This window comes from Protopterus annectens, chromosome 3.part0, assembly GCF_019279795.1.
Source record: "Protopterus annectens isolate FY-2018-M chromosome 3.part0, PAN1.0, whole genome shotgun sequence".
Classification (NCBI taxonomy): Eukaryota; Metazoa; Chordata; order Ceratodontiformes; family Protopteridae; genus Protopterus; species Protopterus annectens.
The window spans coordinates 464,029,881-464,049,342 of record NC_056731.1 but is presented as its reverse complement, the minus strand read 5'-3'; the positions used below and the strand labels follow the sequence as shown (position 1 = coordinate 464,049,342).

Here is a 19,462-nt window from a genome sequence, read left to right as displayed (position 1 = left end):
ATCCACTTTCCAAGCTGTGTGATGAAACCTCTTTGTGCAAAACATTGGCAGCTGGTGGTTTAGTGGAGAAGCGAACAGATCTATGTCTGGAGTTCCCCATGACACTGTCAATTTTTGAAATACATGAAGATCCAGTTTCCACTCGTGGGGATCCATGATTTGTCTGCTTAACACATCTGCTAAGGAGTTCTGTGCTCCCGGCAGAAACCTTGCCTGAAGAGTTAGTTGCAAGCTGAGCGCAGTCTCCCATAAAATCATTGCTTGCCTGCACAATGGGTAAGAATGTGTTCTCCCTTGTTTGTTGATGTACCACATGACAGTTGTGTTGTCGGTTAGAATCAACACCTGCCCTGGAAGAAGTAACTCCTTGAAAGCCATTAATGCAAACTGGACTGCTAACATCTCTTTCATGTTGATATGTAGATGCTGTAGTCTGGCAGGCCACTTGTCTTGTATCCACTTTCCATTTAGATGAGCTCCCCAAGCAATGTCTGAGGCATCTGTCGTTAGAATCTGACTCGCCTCTGGCCGGGTCACAGAGAGTCCCTTGTTTAGGTGACATTCCTGAGCCCACCACAAAAATTCCTTTTGAATGCAAGGTATTATTTGAATGACAGTGTCCAAATCCTGGCAGTGCTGTGTCCATACATTTTTGAGATACCATTGCAGCTTCCTCATATGCAGTTTGGCATTGGGAAGCACCAGAATACAAGATGCCATGAACCCTAAGGCTTGAAGGACTGTCCTTGCAGTCAGCCCGGACTGAAGAGATAGTTGATGGAAGTAACTTGAAAGATTCTTTTGTTTGTCCGGGGTTAAAAGGCCATCTGGGCTGCTGTATTCAGTCTCACACCCAGAAAGCACATGTCTTGAGAGGGTACTAGACTGGACTTTATTTCGATCACAGAATACCCTAGGCATCTTAGCACTGCTATGACATAATCCAAATGCTGTAGAAGGTCTTCCTTTTCTTGAGCTAGAATCAGGCAGTCGTCCAAGTAAGGATAGATTTGAATTCCTTTTAGCCTGAAGTAAGCTATCACTGGAGCCAGAACCTTTGTGAATACTCTGGCAGTGGATAAGCCAAAGGGCAATGCAGAGAACTGATAATGAGAATTTCCAGCTCGAAAACGCAGATACTTCCTGCAACTTAGTCTTATAGGCACATGAAGGTAAGCTTCCTTGAGATCTAAAGTTACCATCCAGTGATCTTTGCCCAGCAGAGGTAAAAGCTGTTGTAACGTAAACATTTTGAACTTGGGAATGTCCAGATAAGTGTTCAGGATAGATAAATCCAAAATCGGCCTCCACGTGTTCCCCTACTTCGGTACTAGGAACAGGCGAGAATAAAATCCTAGGCCCCTTTCTGGCACAGGAACTGGCTGAATGGCCCCTATGTGGAGCAACAGAGAAATTTGCTTGTGAGCCTCTTGTCTTTGTAGAGGAGGAATGTCTGGCATGCCTTTGAAAGGAGGCAAGGTATGGAAATAAAACCTGTAACCGTGGTGAATGATATCCAGAACCCATCTGTCTTGGGTAATTAACTCCCAATTTTCTTTGAAAAGAGACAGCCTTCCTCCCAAAGGTGCTGCCAGGCGTGAATGTACTGGCAGCTGAAAAGGCAGGTCATTGGGTCTGCTTACGAAAGGACTGACCCCTGCCCTCACCAGAAGTCTGAGCAGGGGAACTCCCTGTCCTAGGCCTAAAAGAACCTTGAGCTCTGCCCCTACCACGTCTAGACCTACCCCTAGACTGGGAATCATAAGCAGGATAAGTCCATCCCTTAGAAGGCCAATTTCTACTAAACTGGAGGCTGCACCTGCAAAAATCCTTAACAGTTTGCATAGACTTAGCCTTGTCCTCCATTTTCTTTAAGACTGCTTCCACAGGCGAACCAAACAACACATCAGACTGCAAAGGAGCATCCAAAATCCTTGTTTTAACATGCTCAGCTAAATTCTGATCTCTCAACCAGGCATGCCTACGAAGAACAGAACCAGTGGCAGCCACCCTCGAGGAGGCCTGCACAGCATCAAAACCACATTGCAAGGAATGTTTACCCACCTGTTTAGACACATGAACTAAATCCTGCAACTCTTTACACTCAATACCTTCCGCCAGAGCATCCACCTTAGATTTCAATTGTGAAAGGAGATAATTCTGATATTTTAACATGTGAAACTGACAATTCAACGCCCTCATGGCTAAAGTGGAAGAAGTATACACTTTCTTTCCCCATCTATCCAAAGCCCTTGCCTCTTTATCAGGAGGAACAGGATTTTTAACAACAGAGGCCTTCACACCTTTAGGCCCCTGAGAGACAGTTTCGGGTCTGCCCTAGGACTCTTAAAAGATACTTATGAGCTTCAGGCACCCTATAGTACCTATCCGGTTTAACTGGGGCAGGAGGCAAAGAATCAGGATTCAGGGAAGCCTCTGCAAAAACATCTTCCACCACATTCAGAACAGGAGGTATAGCTAAAGGCCTATGCTGGGGTAAAACAAGAATTCCTAAGCCTCTTCCTGGAATCAGAGAAATCTTGACCTTCCCATTTAAAATGCTCCCTCATGGAATGCAGAGTCTCTGAAAATGAAAAATCCTCAGGAGGAGAAGCTGAAGGAGTAGAATCATCCACATCAGAATCAGAATAAGGAGGATACTCCTGCAAGTCTTCAGAAGACTCAGAAGCCTCGAACATTCCTCAATTCTCTCAAACTCAGGTTCCACCCTAGGCCTCTTATCAGGAGAGTGCATAGAACCTCTAATCATAGTAATCAAATCCTCTGCCATTTTAAGCATATGTTTCTTAGGCAAAGACCCTGAAGTACTAGGAGAAACCCCCACTGAAGCTAAACTTGGCCTGCCTCTCAAAGAAGCCTTGGAAACAGAAGGGGAGGCTCTAACCACCTTAGGAAGAGAGGGAAGAACAGCCACCTGAGAAGCCCCTCAGCCTGGCCTACTTCCTGCGAGGATACATCCTGTAACAGTAAAGTCTCTCCCTGAGACTCCAAAGAAACACCTGGCAAAACCTCCGGCTCCACTGAGCCTTCTAAAGATCCGACGACTGGGACTGTCGGTTCTTCCACTCTAGGCTTTGCTGCTTTGTCCTTGGCGCTTTTGGCGGCGCCGGAGCCTCCGACGGCATTTTATAATTACAACGCTTCCCAAAACTAACCTGGCACAGTCTAACCTTCTCTTAATAGTGCGTTTGTTAAATCTAGCACAAGAGCGGCATCCAACAACGTCGTGCTCAGGCCCTAAACAAGGTATACACAAAGTATGGTAATCCCTATGAGGTATCTGTTTCCCACAAGAAATACAGTTATTCACTTTTCTGACATCCGGTTAAATACTGAGGCAAGAAAAACCAAAATATTCCCCAACGGGTACTTAGCCAACTTTGATTCGGTCTGAAACTCTGACTTCAGAAACTTTCAGAACGCCAACCTGCACTCGCAAAATTGCTTCTGCATCGGACCATGCGGCAAAAAAGACTGAGGATATGACGTCGGTCATGCGCATTAGTACCCTGACGTACTGACGTCAGTCTAATGCGCCCTGACCGACGTCAGCCATATACTTTGGTATTCGGGCCGACTGGACAGCGGACTACCCAATAGTTAGGACTGCAGCAATGTGGAACGAAGAACATCTCTTTATTCCTTAACTGGTAAATAAATGTAATAGTGTGGGACAACCATCTGGATAAGGTCACTTCTGAAACTAGGAGACCTTGTTTGTTTAAGGCATAAGAAAGGAATAATTGGTCTGTCTTCTTATTTCTTTAGTTCTATGTAGGTAAAAACGCAACTGCCTATGAAAGTCCATTTAGTGAAGCTTGTACTCTGCCTTGTTGCTATGATTTGGGAAGAACACAGGGAGATCTATAGATTGGTTTAAATTATTTTCTGAGCAGACTTTAGGAAGAAACGAAGGATTAGTCCTCAGAGCAACTCTTTCCTTGTGAAACACCAGGTAGGGAGGACGAACACACAGTGCTTGAAGTTCTGAGACACGCCTAGCTGAAGTAGTAGCTATCAGAAAGAGCGTCTTCCAAGATAGAATCTTGATGGAGCAGGATGCTGTTGGTTCAAAAGGAGGCAGAATTAAGGAAATTAGGACTAAATTAAGGTCCCAAGGAGGAGGGGGATCTCTCACTGGAGGTATAAGAAGAGATGTTCCTCTCAAAAAAGCTTTACAGAGCTTATGAGACAATGCTAGAATTTGACAAACCAATAAGATAATTAGAAATGACCGCTAAGTGTACCCTAATTGTAGTGGAAGCGGCCCCGGAGTAAAACAGTTGTGCGAAGAATTCCAGAATTTCGTGGACTGGGGCTGAGAAGGGACCCACATTCCCAGACTCTGCCCAACAAGAAAAACGTTTTCATTTGCTAGCATAAGTTTTTCTCGTTGTGGACTTATGAGAGGAGACGATAATCTCACGGACTGCTGGGAAGCCTGGCTAAGGTTGGAAGTGGAGCAACCAAGCTGTGAGCTGGAGAGTTTGTAGAGAATGATGCAACCCGACTGATTGATGAATCAGGAGATCTGGAATTGGGTCCAGAGTCCAAGGCTGATCGAGAAGGTAATGGTGCAGGAATGGGAACCATATCTGTCGAGGCCAGTAGGGGGCAATGAGGATCATTTTGCAACCCAACGATTTTGCTTTCTGTATGAGTTTCGGTATCAGGGGAAATGGAGGAAAGGCATAAAGAAGTCCCTGAGGCCAATCGTGGACTAGAGAGTCTTTGGGTATGTGACCTGGAAGCGGAAGAAGGGAGTAGTAGTTGCTGCATTTGCTGTTGAAGGAGGTGGCAAAAAGATCGCAGCAAGGCTGTCCCCATTTGCAGAAAATAAAATCCGCAACGTCCTGATTCAGAGACCACTCGTGAGGCATGAGGATAGCTCTGCTGAGCCTGTCCGCTATGACGTTGGATCTCCCGGGGATGTGAGTCTCAATCAAAAAACGTTGGGAGGAAATCAGCCACTGCCAAAGTCTGAGTGTTTCTCGACACAGGAGGTAGGATCTGGTTCCGCCCTGCTTGTTGATGTACCACACCACTGACCTGTTGTCTGTTTGAATTGCAATGGTCCCGGAAGGAAGAGAGTCTTGAAGAGCTTGCAACGCTAGGAGCACAGCTCTTATTTCTAGGAAATTTATGTGCAGATGGTACTCGTGAGGTTGCCAAGTGCCTTGGACTGTCCTGCCCAGATAATGCCCCCTCCTATCAGGGAGGCATCTGTCATCACTGTGGTTACCGGAGTGGGTTGTATGAAAGGTCTGCCCTGAGTAACTAGTGAGGAGACCATCCACCAAGGAAGGTGTCTTTTGCATGCCTCTGTGATCAGGATCATGTGAGACATGGGTAGCTCATGGAAAGACCATTGCGTGAAAAGAAGCCAGTGAAGAATTCTCATGTGGAAATGCGCTAGTGGGAGTAGAAGAATGGCAGCTGCCATGGAGCCCAACGATTTTGCTTTCTGTATGAGTTTCGGTATCAGGGGAAATGGAGGAAAGGCATAAAGAAGTCCTTGAGGCCAATCGTGGACTAGGAAGTCTTTGGGAATTTGACCTGGAAGCGGAAGAAGGGAGAAGTAGTTGCTGCATTTGCTGTTGAAGGAGGTGGCAAAAAGATCGCAGCAAGGCTGTCCCCATTTGCAGAAAATAAAATCCGCAACGTCCTGATTCAGAGACCACTCGTGAGGCATGAGGATAGCTCTGCTGAGCCTGTCCGCTATGACGTTGGATCTCCCGGGGGATGTGAGTCTCAATCAGAAAACGTTGGGAGGAAATCACCCACTGCCAAAGTCTGAGTGTTTCTCGACACAGGAGGTAGGATCTGGTTCCGCCCTGCTTGTTGATGTACCACACCACTGACCTGTTGTCTGTTTGAATTGCAATGGTCCCGGAAGGAAGAGAGTCTTGAAGAGCTTGCAACGCTAGGAGCACAGCTCTTATTTCTAGAAAATTTATGTGCAGATGGTACTCGTGAGGTTGCCAAGTGCCTTGGACTGTCCTGCCCAGATAATGCCCCCCCCCCCTATCAGGGAGGCATCTGTCATCACTGTGGCTACCGGAGGGGGTTGTATGAAAGGTCTGCCCCGAGTACCTAGTGAGGAGACCATCCACCAAGGAAGGTGTCTTTTGCATGCCTCTGTGATCAGGATCATGTGAGACATGGGAAGCTCATGGAAAGACCACTGCGTGAAAAGAAGCCAGTGAAGAATTCTCATGTGGAAATGCGCTAGTGGGAGTAGAAGAATGGCAGCTGCCATGGAGCCCAGAGTTTGAAGGACATACCTGACTTGGATCCTTTTTCTCTGCATTATGATTTGCACTTTATGATGAATTGTGGACACTCTTTCCAGTGGCAACCTTACAAACATATCCCTTGTGTTTAAGTCTGCTCCTATGTAAGTGATAGACTGACAGGGCAACAAGGCAGATTTTTCGAAATTTATAGTAATACTTAGCTGGGTGCAAGATGTGATTGTATAATTCCGTGCTTGTAGGAGTTGATGCCTGGCGGTAGCAGTGAGGAGGCAGTCGTCTAGATATGGAAACACCTGGAATCCTTGATGTCTCAGGTGAGCCGTGACCACTACCATACATTTGAACACCCTGGGGGCTGTGGTGAGACCAAAGGGCAGAGCTGTGAACTGGTAATGACTAGCCCACACCCGAAAGCGAAGAAATCTCCTGGGGCATCTGTCCATTTTGATATGGTAGTATGCGTCCTGAAGATCTATCGAGTACATCCAACTGTCCTGACCCAGGAAGGGTAGAATGGACTGTAGCGTGACCATCCGAAACTTTGTTCTTTGTACAGATTTGTTTAGTCTGCTGAGATCCAGAATCGGTCTCCAGTCCCCTGTCTTTTTTGGTACGAAAAAGAACCTTGAGTAAGTTCCGGATCCGTGCTGGTCTGCGGGGACTTCCTGGATGGCTCTTTTTTCTAGCAGTTTTGAAACTTCTATTACTGTTTGCTCCTTCAGACTGGGTGGAACATCTGGAAGGGTCTTCTTTGACTGTAAGGGGGATTGATGGAAGAGAATTTTGTAACCTCCGGATATAATGGACCGTACTGATCTATCTCTTGTTAAATTATGCCAGGCTTTTGGGTACAGTGAAAGTCTTCCCCCGACTGCCTCCAGAGGTGAGCAGCCGGGCAACCCTTCAGGGATGCTGAAAGGGCTTATCAGAAAAAGATTCTCTGCTGACCTGGTTCTGCGGACCCCCTTTGCCATGAGGGCGGCGTCTATTATTACTGTTTCCCCCCCCTCTGCCTCTGGGGGAAAAATCACTACATGTGTCGGGTAAGGCCCCCTGAGATTTACGGAACCACATCTTCCCACTCTTCTGACCCTTGGGGTAAGGTCTGGAGGGAGTGGAAAAACTGACTCCCACGGCAGAGAGAGTTTTGCCTTCTTGCTCAAACCTAGTCAATGTGTCTTTCACCTGTGGTCCAAAGAGAAAGGAGCCATCAAAGGGGGAACTGGTGAAGGACGCTCGAAAGGGTTCTGCAAAGTGACACAGCCGCATCCATGCATGCCAAAGGGACACACCCGTGCTCGCGGGTCTACTCGCTCCATTGGCTGCATAGGAAATGAGCCTCATGGAGGAGTTAACTACAGAATTAAGCGTCACTAGCTGGGAAGCTACTTTGGCTTGTACTCCCTCAGCTGTAGGATCTTGAAGGGTATCTCCAAGCTCTTTAAAGAGTTCCCTTTGAAGGCAGGTAAAATGACATAGATAGTTCAGGGACCTCATGGAGAAGGTCGCTGAAGCAAACATTTGCTTTCCGTACCTGTCCATCGTCCTAGACTCCTTGTTAGGGGGATGAACAGATGAAGATGTCTCTGCTAACTCTTTTTTGGTGGCTGCTGCTACCACCATGGCATCAATGGGCACAAAAGGAAATTGCTTATCCTGGGCAGCTGTAATAAATTTACCAGGTCGCCTCGGAGTTGGTTCCACTGTGTCCGGAGCTGACCAAGCCTTTCGAGCCACTACAAACATAAGTGGGTCGAAAGACGGAGAAACCCAGGAGGTGGAAGGTCGAGAACTGAAAGCATCCACAAATACAGACTCATCCTCGCGGTGGGGGCTAGGGGATTCCAGTTCCCCCTCTGCCTAAGCATTTCCAGGATGTCCGAGAAGGAAACATCTTCAGAGGGGGATCTCGGGGACCCTTCCGATTCATCTAATTCTGTATCAGAAGTGACAGACTCAGGGGAGTCAATGTGCTTCCTCTTGCACTTCTTCTTCCGAGGGGGCTCCTCTGAGTGATCAGGGGAGGCATCAGAAGAAGAGGAAACACCCAATGGGGTGTCCTGGAGCATCGGTTCCCTACGCCTGGGGTCTGGAGGAGCAGCAGAGGTTGGCACAGACACTACAGGGGCTGGTAGTGGACCTGACTCGGGGGACAGCACACTCCGCATGACCTCAAAGGCATCCCTGCCTCGAGGCAGAGAAAGCTCCGGTTCTGAAGAAATAGGAATCTTTCTCCGCGCCGAGGGGGATGGCTCGAAGGCCGATGTTGGAACTGAGCTCACCTGCGCAGATGCTCCGAGAGGAAGAATGTCACTCACCCCCTTGGAGCCGAAGAGGGAGCCCCGGCGTCCAGATTCCTCGATCGTAGGTACTATCGAGGGAATCGGAGCCGACATGGGAACCGAAGGAGATATGGTTATCGGAGCTGACGGTTCCACTACACGAACCCCAACGAACTCCTGCTCAAAGCTCAATGGAGTCAGAGGAGGAACAGAAAAGGAGGTGGATCGAGCCGATACCTGTTGAGGAGGGCTAGACAATATTTTAGCTAGTGCCTCTGACTTTAGCAATCTACTTACTACTCTCTCCACATCATGATCCGACAGCCTAGAGGATCGAGAGGAATGTGAAGAATGGTGACTACGTTCACTTTGCAATAATGGAGACCCAGAAACCAAATGAACTGACTCTAACAAAGAGGACCTCACAGCCTTTTATGGCTCCGAGACGGCTCCGAAACATCCAATGGAGCCGATGGAGGGATTGTCTTGTCGGTGCCAGCCGGAACCGACATACTTGGTAAATCCTGTACCGGAGTCGGCTTCGAAGGTGGAGCCGATGGTTTAGAGGATTTTGAGGATTTTACTGGCTGTGAACTCTTTGCCAGTGAATCCTGAGATTTTAACAGACCCCTAAGGGTCAATTTGTTCTTCCGTTCCTGCAGGACTCTTGGAATAAAGGCATGGCAGACAGAACAAGAGTCCTGCAGGTGAACAGCGCCCAAACAATAAACACAACTAGTGTGCCCGTCTGTCAGAGAAATTTTCTGATAGCACGAGTCACACTTTTTAAATCCAGAAACTTTAGCTTCTTTAGACATAACTCAACCACAAAAAAAACAAGTATCAGAAGAGAAACACAGATAGAAAAAAATTCTACTCTAGTCAAAGTACAACAGACTCTATAAAAAAAAAAAAAAAATATATATATATATATATATATATATATATATATATATATATAAATAACAATCTCCCCCCTTTTTTTTTATATAAACGATAGTAAAAACAGAAGGAAAGGAGAGCCTCTAAGTTAAACGGCTGTCCTTGGGAAGGGAGTGGGGGAGGGGAGAACTTTCTAACTTAAATGAGTTCTACTAAAAAGGGACTGTAAAAGAACAAAGTACTCAACAACACACACTAGTGAATAAAACTAAGAAAGGTAAATTATCTAAAGTTTTATGGAGTATAAGAATATATTTCTAAACAAAAAATTTGAAAATACAAGCCTGAGCCAGAAAATGACACACCTCGCAGCTGAAGCGGCAAACGAGATCTGGGTAGCTATCGCTAGGCATCATGGGATAAGGGGTAGCCTCAAGCCAGTAAACAGCTCTCGAGCTATTGAAGATGGCCGAGTCGGAGCCGAGGATCGGCTCTGATCCCAAACAGCAAGAATGAAGGCGAGATAGACAACTTAACATCGTACAGTTGTGTACACTTACCATAAATGCAGATGTTAGAGTGTATTCACTGTTGCAGTCCTTACAAAATGGGTTATCCGGTTCCCGGTAGCCCACAGTTGGCCAGAATACCAAAGTCCTTGATATATGACGTCGGCTGCCTTCGGTTTAGGCCTAACGTCAGGTACAAAAGAAGGCAGCCGACACCATTTCCTCAGTTTTTCTTGCCTTAACTGTCAGGAGCCCCCCAAAAAAGGTTAGACCAGGAAAAGAAAAATCCAGTCTGTGCCCTAGGAAAAAAAGGGGATGGAAGGGGGGAAACCAGGACTGCAACGGTGAATACACTCGAACATCTACATTTATGTAAGTGTACACAACTGTACTATGTTCATCATGTTTCACTGTTGTAGTCCTTACAAAATGGGCTGATTCCTAAAGCCCAAGAAAAAAACAAAAGGGAGGAGGAACACCCACTGTTTAAGGGTTGGTAAGGATGCCCTGCAACACTGCAGTGGCAAAACCAGCCCTGGACTTATAAAACAATGGTAAATTGTAATGTTTAGTGAAAGTGTGGACAGAAGTCCAGGTAGATGCTTCCAGGATGTCCCTAGTAGGTACACCTCTTAAAAAAGCTGCTGAGGTAGAGGCTGCTCTAGTAGAGTGGGTCCTAACACTGTGGAGGAACCTTGCCATGCTGTAAGTAAAAAAAGTGAATACAATTAGCAACCCACTTAAAAATGGTCTGTTTAGAAACAGCTTTGCCCTGAGCTCCAGGAGCAAAACTGACCAACAACTGATTCGACTTTCAAAAAGGTTTAGTCCTGTCCAGATAAACTCTAAGCTGTCTATGCACATCCAGGGAATGCAGTAACCTTTCCCCTCTATTCTGAGTATTAGGGAAGAAAGTAGGCAAGTGGATAGACTGGTAAAGAGTCAGGCTAGAAACCACCTTAGGCATAAAAGAGGGATTTAGTTCCAAGAGAAACCTGATCCACATGGAAGATGATAAAAAGCTCTACTGCCATTAAGGCCTGCAGCTCAGAAACTCTTCTAGCTGAAGTAATAGCCAAGAGAAAGGCAGTTTTCCAGGAGAGAAACTTCAAATCTGCTGCGGCAGCTGGTTCAAAAGGAGGCAGAGTAAGTTTCTCAAGTACAAAATTAAGATCTTAGCAGGAGCAGGTGCCCTTCTGGGAGGCTTTAAATTGCTAGCTCCCCTGAGGAACCATTTCATCAAGGGGTGAGAAAAAAATGGGTTGCTCAAAGGAACAATGAGCAGAAATAGCTGAAGTATGAATCTCGATAGAAGAAAAAGAAAGTCCACCATTAAGCAAGCCTGCCAGATAGTCAAGAATAAGAGGAAACGTAGGATAAGAAGGGTCTTCCCCTCTAGTCTGCATCCAAATGGAGAAGCTTTTCCACTTATCTGCGTAAGAGTTCCTAGTGCTAGACCTCCTGGCCTCACGAAGGACCTTAGCCACCTGTTGAGAAAGGTTCAAATTATGAGCCAGGCTGCCAAATGCAGAGTCTGAAGATGAAGATGCAGAATTTTCCCCCAGTCCTGAACCAGCAGATCTGGTATCAGGGGAAGATGCCAAGGCTGAGAGTGGGAGAGACTGTGCAGACGTCGATACCAATGTTGCCTGGGCCAGTCCGGAGCTATGATGATGGCCCTTGGTTTTTCGTCCCTTATCTTTAACAACACTCTGGGAAGAAGAGGCAGGGGAGGGAATGCATAGATCGAGAGCTGTGTCCAGGGAAAGGACAGAGCATCCATTTCCAAGCATTGTTGTGATGATGCCTGGTGCAAAACGATGGAAGAAGGTGGTTGGTTGGAGAAGAGAACAGATCCACCTGGGAAGTGCCCCAACGCTGAATGATGTGATAGAAGATGGTCTTGTTTAGTTGCCACTTAGTAGGATCCAGGAACTGCCTGCTCAACTGGTCTGCCAAAGTCTTGAGCCTTCCTGGAAAAAACTGAGCCATCAGATGAATGCCCATGGAAGCTGCTATGGACCATAGTATCATGCTTTGTCTGCACAGGGGCAGGTAAGAGTGAGTCCCTTCCTGCTTGTTAATTGTGGTGTCATCTGCCCTGACTAGAAGAGTACCAGGAGATAGAAGATGCTTGAAAGCCATCAAGGCCTGCTGGACTGCCATTAATTCCTTCAGATTTATGTGCAAATGAACCTGTTGATATCTCCAAGTCCCCTGAATGCATTTGCCCTCTAGATGTGCTCCCCAGGCATAGTCTGAGGCATCTGTGGTGAGAGTCTGGCTGGCAGGAGGGGGACAGAAAGGCAGGCCTTTGTTCTGTGCACAGGCCGTCGCCAACCAAAGGAACTCCACCTGCAGGCAGGAAATCAGAGGAAGTATCAAATCTAAATCCTGTGTGTGTTGACACCAAAGGTTTTTGAGGTACCATTGTATTTTCCTCATATGCAGTCTGGCATATGGAATCATCAGAATACATGAAGCCATGAATCCCAGGGCTTGCAGGAATTGCCTTGCAGAGAAGCTGGGTCATGCTTGCCAAATTCTTGAAGTAATTCAAAAGATCCATTTGTATCTCGAGGGAGGAATACCATCTGGGCACCTGTTTGCAGGCTCGCTCCCAGGAATACAATCTCCCTGGTGGATACCAGTTTTGACTTCTTTTCATTGATAGTGTAAGCCCAAAGAGGTGAGAAGTTTCTTTACAAAGTCCAAGTCCTTAAGAAATTTCTCTGGAGAGTTTGTCTGAATAAGACAATCGTCCAAGTAAGGGTAAATTTGAATGTTTCTTTGCCTGCAAAATGCAATGACTGGAGCCAGGCATTTTGCAAAAACTCTGGGAGCAGTAGATAAGCCAAAGGGCAGTGCAGAGAATTGGAAGTGCCTGTTCCCCGCCTTGAAGTGAAGGAACTGCCTGTAGCTGTCCCTTATTGGGATGTGCAGATAAGCTTCTTTGAGATCCAAAGTCACCAGCCAGGAATCCTTGGCCAGCATTGGCAGCAACTGTTGAAGAGTGAACATTTTGAACTTGGGAATCACCAGAAAAGTGTTTAGAATGGACAAATTCAGAATAGGGCACCAGGTGCCCCCTTTTTTGCGAACCAGGTAAAGTCTTGAGTAGAAACCCTGGCCTATCTTTAAGTGCAGGAACTGGCTCTATTGCTCCCAGATTTAGCAAAGAAGAAACTTGTTTTTCTGCTTCTGCCCTTTGAACTGGGGGGATATCTGGGTATCCTTGGACAGGGAAGGTGTGAAAGGAGAACTTGTAACCTTGGGATACTATTCTGAGCACCTTTGTCATCTGTGATGGTGTACCAGACATCTGCAAAAAATGGCTAACATTCCCCCCAAAGGAAACCCTGGGCCCATGCAGGAATGGGAAGGCTGGAGTCACTGAGAATGCTTGCTTTGGGAAGTTTGCTTAGAGCTCCCCGATTCTGAAGAGGAAGCCTGCCAGTGCTTAGCCTTTTGAGGGGTGGAAGTCTGTCCCCTAGAAGACCTGTAACCCCTAGGCCTAGTGCAACCTGTTTACTAGAGTCAGGAAAAGTCCAATTCTTAGAAGGGTAATGTCTACTAAAACGAGGAGGCTGAACTTGCAGAAAGTCCTTAACAGTTTGCATAGATTTGGCCTCATCCTCCAACTTTTTCAACACCTCTTATGCTTTGCTACACAAAAAGATTGTCCTTGTGCAAAGGCACGTCCAGTAATTTAGATTTGACAGATTCAGAAAGGGGCTGTTCCCTAAGCCAAGCATGTCTTCAAATGACAGAACCAGTGGCTGCTGCCCTGCAAGAAGCCTCCAAAGTGTCGAAACCACAATGTGGAGAATGTTTAGTGACACGAGTGGCAGAATTCAATAAATCATGCATGTCCTTACTTTCCATCAAGGAAGGAACACCAGCAATTTTAGCCTTAATAGGCTCCAACATATGCTGCTGATACTTAAGCATATGAAAAAGACCAGACCTACTTGCCAGGATGGAAGAAGTATAAACCTTTTTACTCCATCTATCCAAGGCCCTAGATTCCCTGTCAGAAGGAACACGATTTTTAGCAACCGTGGCTTTAACACCCTTGGGGCCTGAAAAATAATCTCTTGATCAGCAGTAGGATTCTTAAAAAGGAACTGATGAGAATCAGGAACTCTTGTAATACCTGTCAGGCTTTCTGGGAGCAGGAGGAACAGAATTAGGAGTCAAAGAATTCTCCATGAAAACATCAACTTCTTCCAAAACCGGAGGGATAGCCAAAGGCTTATGCTGTGGCAAATCCAAGAATTCCCTAACCCGTTTCTTAGACTGAGGGTAGTCCTGATTTTCCCATTTGAAATGCTCCCCAAGAGTATTCAGAGTATCTCCAAATAAAAAACCTTCTGGAGGGGAGGCAGAAGGGATGTAGTCTTCTGCATCAGAATCCTCAAAACCAGAAAAAGTTGAGAGTTTCCCTCTTCATCAGCAGAGTTGCTGGAAACCGCAGAGTCTGAGGCAGACAAAACTTCTGGGGACAATTCCCTAGCCCTCTGAAAAGGAGGTGGCTGAGAGTCCCTGATAAGGGTCAAGAGATCACTAGCCATTTTAATCATCTGAGACTGAGGCATTTGAGGGGAGGCCGGCACCTGCTTTGGAGTAGATTTTCGGCTGGAAGACCTGCTAGAAAGCAAGAGGGACTCAGGAGGCCTAGCCACCACAGTAGTCTGAACCAAGGTAGTCGGTCTGGATCTGGTCTCTGGGCTGAGAAAAGAGGCCTCAGAAGCAGACGCCTGCTTAGCGGCTCCGGATCCATCAGAGGTGGAGGCTGGCAGAGGGTCAGAAGACAAAGTGGAAGCCTGCGGTATGGAGGACTCAGAAAAAGTCTCCACAGATGCCTACTGCTGAATATCCATGGACTACAGAGGCAATGAAAGCTCCTCAATGACTACCGGTGGGCCGACAACCAACTTCACAAGGACAGCGTCGGCTAGTTTGACCCTAAGCCTGTTGTGGTCCTTATCCTTGCGCTTCTTAGGAACATCTGAAGTCAGGGGGCAGAAGATGCCATACCGATGAACTTAGGCCAAACTCTGAAATGCTTGAATAAGATGCTAGCTCTATGGCATATGGTACGCGGGTTGAAAGAAGCACAGAGAACACAATTAGGGAAGTCGTGCTCAAGGCCCAAACAAGTATTACAATAGGAGTGAAAATCACAGTGTGGAATCTGTTTTCCACAGGCAGGACAGTTAACTTTCGCTGACATTCGTTAAAGCAAGAAAAGGGGGTCCACAAAGGGGTACTTATTTGAGGATGTCTTAAACTAAGCAGTCGGAATACAAAAAGAAGGTACACGGCTGACCGGCACTCATGCAAAATGCTTCTGCTTCGGGCTCTGCGGCAAGAAAGACTGAGGAAATGCCATCGGCTGCCTTCTTTTGTACCCAACGTCAGGCCTAAAGCGAAGGCAGCTGACATCATATACCAAGGTCTTTGGTATTCTGTCCGACTGTGGGGCTACCGGGAGCCGGATAACCCATTTTGTAAGGACTGCAACAGTGAAACACGATGAACATCTTTAGTTTTATTTTTTATTTATTTATTTAACAAAGGTTAAATAAATAAGGTACTCTAACAATGTGACAGCTAGGGTTGTGAAAATACTTTGGCGTGGACAAGATTAACTGACTGCTTCTGAAATCTTGAGAGTTACTCCACCTATCAACAAGTGACTGATTTAAGAGTTATGCAATGTTAACACCCAGATTAGCTGTGGCTTCAAGAGATTTTATTAGTGGTTAATTCCTTTCACATAAATTCTGACACAATGTAATATAACCCTTAATGTCGACACAGCAACACGACTGTAACGGGGTGTCATTCTTTCCATTTTTTCCTAAGTTTAACTGTCAACCAGCACTAAAAATAAACAGATGAAGCATTTACAGCACTGAAAAGCTAGGATTATTCATTCAAATAGCAGATTTGTTTCTGCAAATATGGATTTTTAGCTTTAGTGAGGGTCTCGTTTACAATATCACCTATTATACTGTTATTTGCTTATAATTCTGAATCACTCTAAACTGCATTAATGCAGACAAATATATTCACTTAGAAAAGGTAATGGCTATTTACTACAAATGCTTGTACAGAGTAGAGTACAAGTTTAAATGTTGCCATGTAGCATTCACAAATGTGAAAATGTTTTTTTTTTTTTTTTTTTTTGCACCATAAAAAGCATTTCCTCAAAAGTCCTGTACATCAGAGCTGGAAAAACAGTAAGGGTGGAAGAAGCTGGAAGTAAAATGGACTTTACCGTTTCATCCTGGGAGTCAGGCTGCAAAAGGCTGTGTTGTTGAATGGCCATAGGTGGAGGAAGAGGCACAGCATCAGGTCCTTCTTCACCTTCTTCTTCTCCACAACTCTGCATGCCTGATGATGAGGATTTGGACAGTGTTCCACTGCTAAGTCCTTCATTTCTTACTCTCTGCAAGTAGTAAATGATCATCAGTTATTTCAGAAAAACTGTAGCTGCAAAAGACCAGATATGTACAGTCTTTAAAGATTAACAAAATGCAAGAAGAAAAATATTTTGGCTCTCAACAAAATGAGTGATCTTGTTTCTCACTTACCTGACTAGGCATCTACCAGCCACATACCTCATGTTGCTACCTTCAACCATCACAAAGCCCTGAAGAATTCAGTACCTAGAAGGTGATACTCTAGAAGAAAGCTGATCTGTCTACAACAATTTACATAATACTATATGTTTGAATGTGAGCACTGTTGGGAACTCTGTCATTTGCAGCATCCAAATTCAGACAGACTTCAGAAATGGGCACCCTCCCCCAAGATGGGCTGACTCTACCTTACCTAAGATGTGTGCACATTGAGAGTATTAAATAACATCAACTCATGCCACCTTTACTTCTTTCATGCGTTAAATGAGTCAGGAAGTGCCTCCCTCTCCAAAACAGGGGTCCTCAGTGACTTGCCAGCTCCCCCCCCCCCGAGACTAGCTGAAAAATCCAGAAATCCACTGCTCAAGACAGTCTTGACAAATAAAAAGGGGGTGAGACTGAATCCCAACTAGGATGTAGAGGGCTTACTAGGGTCTATAGAAGACACGAAAAAGCCACCAAAAACTCCAGATACAAGTCTAGTTCCTGGCTCTGGACAAAATACTCAACCAGTTGTGATTTGCGAATGAGTGCACAGAGGACCAATGGAGCTACCTTGAGAATTCCATGCATATTAGACCCAGCTAGGCCACCTTCGTGGAGGTGAATAACGGTTACTATTCTCCATTCCAAGGGAACAAAGTCTGTGGCTAGGCTATGACTGAAATACTTAGTAGTGATGCTAGTTCATGTTTTAGCCTGTTTAGAAGGCAACCTGGGATTCCTTCTGGTCCCACAAAGGCTGTGTTTTTTTGCCTTGGACAAGGCTTTGAGGATCTGCTCTTCAGATGTGTGTGTGTGTGTGGGGGGGGGGGGGTTGGTGGAAGGTTTGTTGCAAGTTAGGAGGGGTTAAGGGAGTGAAATGTTTGTCAAATCTATCTGCTAGCAAGTAGTTTGCTATCTCTGTAGGGTCAGTGTGTGTGATACCACTGGCCACTACATTTGGACATGCTTGGGTCCTACCCTTTAGGTTGCGTAAGTAGCTGTAAAAGGTCTTACGGTTAGCCAAGTTTCTCTCAAAGGAGCCCTTGGAGGATTTGATAAGTTGTCTTATCTGCCTGTTGAGGCTGAGAAGGGTGATTTCCCATTGTTGGAGCCTTACCTTTGTTTTCTTGGACAGCAACCTTTGGTGTTTATTGTATAGTTTTTGTTGATGCTGGATGTCCACCATAGCAGCTTGTTTTTACTTGGGGCTCTGGCTTTGATTCTTTCTGCTACAGCCAAGTTTATACACTTATGCAAGTGATTGTACAGGGCTTTAGTGTAAGCTTCAGCATAGTTACCATTTCCATAGGTAGCTACTAGGCTATCTGCCCGAAGGCATTTATAAGCCTATCCAGAATGTGTTGACTTTCACCGCCCCCTTAGATTAGTTCCCTGTGCCTCTGTCCAGCAGATCCACTGAAGTGATCCCAGAGGTACAGGTTCATAGGTAGGTACTAGGCTATCTGCCCGAAGGCATTTACATTGGGGTGGGGGATGGAATGCATTTATACCTTCATTTAGGAGAGTACAGTTTGCCTTGGTGAAATTTTTAATCTGATTTCACCCTTTGTGAGTTGTAGTGTTAGTGCCAACTTGAAAGTGACTGATTTGTGGTTAGTTTTAACTAATGAGGGTCTGACGGTTATGGCAGTGCATCGGTTTGACATGTTGGTGAGGAGCAGATCTAGAATGTTTGTTCCCCTTGTCAGGGTAGGCACAATTTGTTGAAAACTACTCCATCCAAAAAATAATAAAGAAACACCAAAAGCAGCTTCAGCATAAAGGAAGAACTGCACACTTTATTCAGGTACGTTGGCTTATCGCCTTCTGGGAATAATTTCAGTACTACAAACCACTCCCTTTTATATATACAGTTTGGAGTAAAGAAATTATTCCCAGAAGGTGATAAGCCGGCATACCAGAATAAAGTCTGCAATTCTTCCTTTATGCTGAAGCTGCTTTTGGTGTTTCCTTATTATGCACAATTTGCTCCATTTGATTTAATAAAGTCAAGGAACTTTTGCACTAGAGAGTTAGGGCTAGTGTAGGTTTCCCAGTTGATGGTGAGATCATTGAAATCCCCCTTTGTCAGTGTGTTTGGTAAAATATAGTCTCCAGTTTGTTCAAGTAGGCCTCGTGGGCGTCTTAACCCATGAAGGGGGAATCTTTAACTGGCTATGATTTGAATGGGGGTCTTACCCACCATAACCTGGGTGGGAAGCAACTCCTTGAAGTTATCCAGTCTAATCAAAGAAGAGGTGAATTTAGCTTTAATACAGACTGAAACACCACCTCCTTTGGTTTTTCACAGATTCATTTTGCAGTCTAAAGGCATTATAGCCTTGAAAGGCCTGGGTACTCTCCGAGGCCTTAAACCAGGTTTCTGCGACTACACAGAGATCTACACCTTCTATCTTTTAGCTCTGCAATGTCTAGGTCAGTCTCCAGAAATGCCACCATCCTGATGGGCATTAGATTGGATTTTAAAAGATTCTAAGAGAAGTCTGGTTTCTGAAAACAACCTAATTTATAACTCAAAGCTTGTTGTTCCCCACAACAGTGTATTAAGGCAGTTATCCAGGTAAAGGTATATAAGGGATGTAATTAATCCTGCACTGAACAAATAATTACTGAAACCAGATAGCTTGTATAAAAAAAATAAAATAAAAAAAAAACTGTGATACCACATGAAATGTCCTTGGGTGCGGATTCAGGGGGTAAAATGTCCTCGAAAAAAACACCACCAAAGCAGGGTAGAACTGATAAGTATATCCTTTACTGCAAAGATGTGGTACCTCGGCTATTTGCCTTTTCGATTTTACTGTGATGTTGTCTATTATTATAGGCAGACCTCCTGGTTTTCAGACTTGATTGCA

At 45.4% G+C, this 19,462-nt stretch overlaps 1 protein-coding gene across 1 annotated transcript in view; it reads right to left on the bottom strand.

Moving 5' to 3' along the window:
* Positions 1-19,462, bottom strand: part of TRIO (trio Rho guanine nucleotide exchange factor) — a 5,137,669-nt gene that overhangs the window by 2,054,874 nt on the left and 3,063,333 nt on the right. The window contains exon 36 of the mRNA XM_044065600.1: positions 16,238-16,408. Within this exon, the coding sequence (XP_043921535.1) occupies positions 16,238-16,408 (171 nt within the window). The remainder of the gene's footprint in view (positions 1-16,237; positions 16,409-19,462) is intronic.